Source organism: Benincasa hispida, chromosome 10 (assembly GCF_027475165.1).
Source record: "Benincasa hispida cultivar pf3 chromosome 10, pf3_genome.v1.1, whole genome shotgun sequence".
In the NCBI taxonomy this organism is placed as follows: Eukaryota; Viridiplantae; Streptophyta; class Magnoliopsida; order Cucurbitales; family Cucurbitaceae; genus Benincasa; species Benincasa hispida.
The window spans coordinates 6,276,615-6,282,221 of record NC_143487.1 but is presented as its reverse complement, the minus strand read 5'-3'; the positions used below and the strand labels follow the sequence as shown (position 1 = coordinate 6,282,221).

General features: G+C 30.1%; 1 protein-coding gene across 1 annotated transcript; it reads right to left on the bottom strand.

The window, feature by feature from the left end:
- Positions 1 to 1,362: 1,362 nt before the first annotated feature.
- Positions 1,363 to 4,261, bottom strand: LOC120089206 (zinc finger protein WIP2-like). Its single transcript, XM_039046617.2, has 2 exons — positions 3,463 to 4,261; positions 1,363 to 1,958 (listed from the first exon to the last, which is right to left on the bottom strand). The coding sequence occupies exons 1-2, from the start codon at positions 4,135 to 4,137 to the stop codon at positions 1,533 to 1,535; spliced, it is 1,101 nt and encodes a 366-aa protein (XP_038902545.2). The 5' UTR covers positions 4,138 to 4,261; the 3' UTR covers positions 1,363 to 1,532.
- Positions 4,262 to 5,607: the final 1,346 nt, after the last annotated feature.

Here is a 5,607-nt window from a genome sequence, read left to right as displayed (position 1 = left end):
CATATATATAATAAGTTAGTTATTATATATATATATATACACACACAATATTTATCTAAATTTAAATTAATTTATTTTAATTTAAATTTAAAATTAAACTTCTCTCCCTTTAATGCTCTCTTAATCTCATGTAGTAAGTGGGACAGTTGGACTGGTGATAATCTTCTTGACAGAAGACTTGTGATAGCGATATTCTCTGTGTTTGAGATCTCAAGAAAATCCTAGACACTCTCTCTTCTCCTCTCAATCTATCTTCCTATTTCAAAATCACAGAGCCCACACTTCCTGTGATTCTCAGACCCTATGGAGAATACATAGGTAATTCTTGTGGTGGTACCCCTTGGTTTTATCGTTCATGGTTCATGATTTTCATTGTTCGTGGTTAATCGTTATTAGATAAAGGATTTCGTGAAGGTTGTGAGTTCTTCAAGAGTAAGTGATTTCTAAACCCTAATTCCTTTTTCCTTCTCTCAGCATATTGTAAATTAGTTGAAATAATGCACATTTTGGTTCTGTAAATTTCTGTTCTGTGTAAAATTAAAAACTGGGATCAATCCCTACTTCTGCTATAGAACTTTACCATTTCGTCAGTATTATTGTAGCTAATTATTGCATCAAGTATCAAAACGAATTAATTTATCAAAGCAAGAATTAATTTATCAAAGCAATACTTAGTTATAAGCTAGGCTGCACCTAAATTTCATGATACCCTTTTCTAGTCACACAAAAATATTTTGTAATTATCGCAACAGAGGTTGTACAAGAGATGAGTGCAACACGGCTGCACATAAGTCTTTTCCTTCGTCAAGTAGTATAATTTCATTAAACCCAGATTTTATATATATTTAAAAAAATGTAAAGACAAAATTGTACAAGTGGAAATTTCTTAATTTCTCTAACTTTTTCTTTGATTATCATTTAGTTTTTGAAAATAAAAACTTGGTTTTTTTTTTTTGTTATTCACTTCTCTTACAAAAAAAAATAATTTTGAAATTTAGTTAAGCATTCAATTGCTTTTCCTTTAAGTAGATAAATTATGGCAGAAAACACAGTTAAAGCAGAAAACTAACAAGAAATTGGAACCTAAACTATATCTAATTTATCCAATCTGTTAATAGCTAAAATGAAGTATTATCTATATAATTGTATTGCAAATGGTAATTTCGCAATTTTGAGCATTTTTATAATCACATGTAAATAATACATATAACCTAAATTCCTCGGCCACCAAAAATAGTAGGTTTCAATGGAAAATAAGGAAATCAAAGAATAAATAAAATTAAACCCTAGGCATATTCAAGGATAATATATGAAGGCAAATTTTAATTTGAGTATAGCATATTCAATTAGCATATACTTGGTGAAAAGAACAACAATAATAATGATTTAAAACAACTCCAATTTCACAGTACAAAAAGCTACAATTAATGATGATCAGAATTATGGAAGCAAAAATTAATCCAAAAACATTTGGGATAATATATCAATAAAATGGTCCGTTATTATTAATAATAATAATATATATATGATAATCATGTTTCAATCTCAGAAGCTGGCTCATCATCTTCATCAAAAGAGTGATCATCAATCCCATAAGCTGCATGGCCATGTCCAAAGGCTTTGATATGATCTTTAAGAGATCTTTTATGCTTAAAATCAGAGCCACAAGTGCAATGCCAAAGCTTCCCACAATTCTTCTCATGAGTTCTCCAATCTCCTCTTACAGCAAAAGCTTTCCCACATTTTCTACATGTAAATGGCTTCATTCCATGCTTTCTTTTGTAATGTGTTTGGAGAGTTCTGAAGTCTTTTAATGGCTTTGATCTTGGATGGTCTATGTTGTTTCTGCACCCAGCTGCACAGCAATAACATGGCAGCCTCAGCATTGCTGTTGGTTGTGTTCCTCTTAGTGATTGTGGCCCTTTTCTATATTGACTCCCATGCCCCCACATATGCATCTGTTAACATGTCAACACGAATATAGCTCAGCATTTAATCATGTCATTAATAAAACCGTAACAATAAAAGCTTAGGTTATACATGTTACTATATTCATGATGACAACGTCAAACATACGCCAACATGAATATATATAACTCAACACTTTAGAGTTAGAATATGATATGAGTGTTAAGAATGTGTCAACTTAATTGAGATATTCAAATACACCGACGGTTATAAAAAACAGAAGAAATCAACCCTAAGCGATGGCGATTACTAAAGTGGCATCAGCTACATTCTTAATTTCAGACAGATCGATAGTCAGCTTGCATGTAATTATGATCTTGAGGAAGGGTTTGAAATCTTAATTATTTTATGTAGATATTTCATAAAATTTATGAAGTTTTTTTCAAACATGTGTATGAAGTAGGGGGTTTGAAATTAAACATATATATAATAAAGTTGTTGCACTGAGGTCAATCTGATCAAGTTCAGTTCCTTTGTTACAAATTTTTCTTGTACATATATCATCACTCTCAGTTCTCTTTAGGCAAAAGATTCTGGAGTTTTCAACTTAATAAATGATATCAAATCTCCTGAGTCAATTATGATGGTCAAAGGGAGAATTGGAAAAGCAAAGGGGTAAAAAATTTAAACAAGAAAAAAAGAAAAAGAAAAAAAAAACTTTTGTTGTTCTCAAAAACTTGGGATTCCTTTTAGTGTTGAAGTACAAATATACCAAGAATATAAAGGCTCAAAATTGCATTAAACAGGGTTCAAGTGAAAGTACACAAAGAATATAATTAGGAGCAATAATGTTTGAGTTAAATTAGATTTAGATTTCACACGAATGCCAAAGTTTATTAAATAACACACGAAGTTCAAAATGTGTCAAAACAGCAAAATGGCTGCTGTGTGTTGTTCAATCACATAAAAGAAGGGATTTACACTGATCTCTTATATTCTGAAAATACACCAGCAGATATGAAGATTTGTTCTGATCTTTTGAAAATCCCCAAAACTACAATAATTATGACCATGCACCAAATATATATATATATATGAAAATTACTTAAATGCATTGTGACGAAATCTATCTTTGTATATCCCACCAAATATTTAAATAATAATTGAAAGTTAAATGCACGAAGATAGTAAAACTTGGGATATACCAAAGTATTATATAGATCATCTGTGAAGACAACCAAAACCCTAAAAAAAATTAATAATTAACCAAAATTATGAAATCTCATGAGAAAAAAAAAATAAATAAATAAAAAGGGCCCTAAAGAGTCTGCAAATATTCTTTATCCTAGTCACTCCCAAGTTATCAAATTACAAAAGAGCCAAAGGCTGAAAATCAGTCTAGAAATTTTCAAAAGAGTAGGGAAGCAAGCATATGGCATAAAGATGAAAAATTTCCTCTTTTTCAGCAATATTATCATGATAAAATGAATAAAAAAAAAGGTACTGATGAACACATTAAAATTGAATAATGAACATAATAAAATAAATAAATACCTGCATGTTGTTGTATCTGTTGAAGGTTTTAAAGCAAAGAGGGCAAGAGAACTGAGTTGGACCAATAAGAATCTGAGCAGGAGTTGGAATCCAATATTGACCCTTATTAAGTCCAGTAGTAGTAGTAGTAATAATAGAATTATTAGATAATGAGGAATAATTATTAGGAAGTTCTTGTAATTGATGATGATCTTCTTGATCTGATATCTCAGTTGAAGAAAGTCTCAAAATCAAATCAGAATTAGAAGAAGAAGAAGAAGGAGTTGGAAGCCCTAAATGCAAAGCAACAGTAACATTTTGATCATCATTGTAAACATCATGATCAACATGATCATCTTCACAATTAGCAGCAGCTGGAAGCCTGCACAAGTTCTTCATCAAATCTTCACTGTCATGATCTTGTACTACTCTTGCAGGGCTTAAGCTTAAAAGGGGAAGAAGAACTTGGGGAGAGGAAGAAGAATGATGAGGAGAAAATAAGGGAGATGTCATGTTGTTTTCTAGGGTAGTATTGTTATTATTATTATCATTGGAGTAAGAAAGAGAGAAGAGATGATCATGATAAGGAGAGTAAGAATTTGAAGAAGAAGAAGAAGAAGAAGAAAAGTAGTGGTGAAGAGGGTATAAATTACCAAAAGAGCCATTATTATTGTTGATGGAGTAAGGATCAGTCATTTTGAAAAATGGTTATGGGGAAGTAGATGACTGTTTAGACAAACCCTTATAATATATAGGAGAAAAAGAAGGGACTGAAAGTTAATAAGATAGAATAGAGAGAGAGAGATTTTGGACAAATCACAACAAAATTAAAGAGAAGGGTGTTGTGTTGTGTTGTGTTGTGTTGTATTGTGAGGGTTTATTGGAGAAATAAATCCAAAAAAACAACCCTTTTTTCTAAATATTTTGAAACCAATCCTTTTTTTTCCTAATTTATTTTTTAAAAAAAAACCTTATTTCTCCAATAAACCCTGTGTTGTGATATAAAAAGGGAAGGAAAAAGAAAAACTAAAGAGGAATTCCCAAGTGAGTGGAAAAAAGGACAAAGGCCAAAATCACATGCTAGAATGACTAAACAATGAGAGCAAAAAATAAAAATTAGAAACAAAGGGTGTGGGAAGAGAGATATCACAAGTCTTGGGATTTGAAAGAACAAGCGACTCATTGAACAATGTGAAAAGAGTATATCTAATAATATTAATTAAAATTAAAATTTAAAAAAAAAAAAAAAACATAACCCTCTCCCCTCATGAATAAAACAAAAAAAAATAATATAATGCATCATGAGTTGCACTCATCTTTATATACGTTATTTAAAATATTAAATTATCAACTTACTATATGACAAACATTTTTTATAATATATTTTTATCTTTTATGATTAAAGGAGATGCATGAAAATATTTACAATCCGAACTGTCTCAAATATTATCGTAAAACAAATTTATGTACACTTTCTATTAGTTCTTTAAAAGAAATTACAATATTATTCTTAAATTTTCTTAAATATTTCAAGACTATTTAAAAATCTCCAATAAAATTTTGGATGAAAATTTAGAATGGAAAGGGTGTATTTGGTAGTGGCATAAACACATTGTTACAAGTTCACAAACTCTTTATTATTTTAAGGTCACCACTACACTTATTCCAAATCCCAACTTACATTAAGCATAACTTCCTATAGATTTTATATTTCAAAAGTATATAGTTTTGAAACATATCTTAAATAAGAAGGCATAACTTTCAAAAATTATAATAATTAATATCCTATTCATTAAGTGATGCACTAATTTAGTACAATAACCTTACCATATCTAAGCAATTGGTTTAACTCCCAAGTCCCAACATATTAATTGGATTGGAGCCGATATATTTGAAGTGTTGATTGAAGTTCACGTGCGAAGAGAGATGGGAGAAAATCATGAATTAATTAATTAATGTAAAAGATGAGAGTTTATATAATAAGAAGAGTTGAAAAAATGGAAGAAGAAATGAGGAAAGAAAGCGATTAGCATTGGAGAGTGTATTAGGAGACCGTAATGGTAATTCCATAGCTATTGCCATATTTATGCCAAAGACTAGAGAGTAGAGAAGAAAGGGGCAAAGAATTGAAGTTTGTAGAAATTGAGGGACTTTGGAAATGAAATT

Coding starts and splice junctions, on each gene's coding strand:
- LOC120089206 (XM_039046617.2), bottom strand. CDS start 4,137: ATGACTGATCCTTACTCCATCAACAATAATAATGGCTCTTTTGGTAAT. Junction 1,959..3,462: donor ACAGATACAACAACATGCAG/GTATTTATTTAT, acceptor ACATGTTAACAG/ATGCATATGTGGGGGCATGG.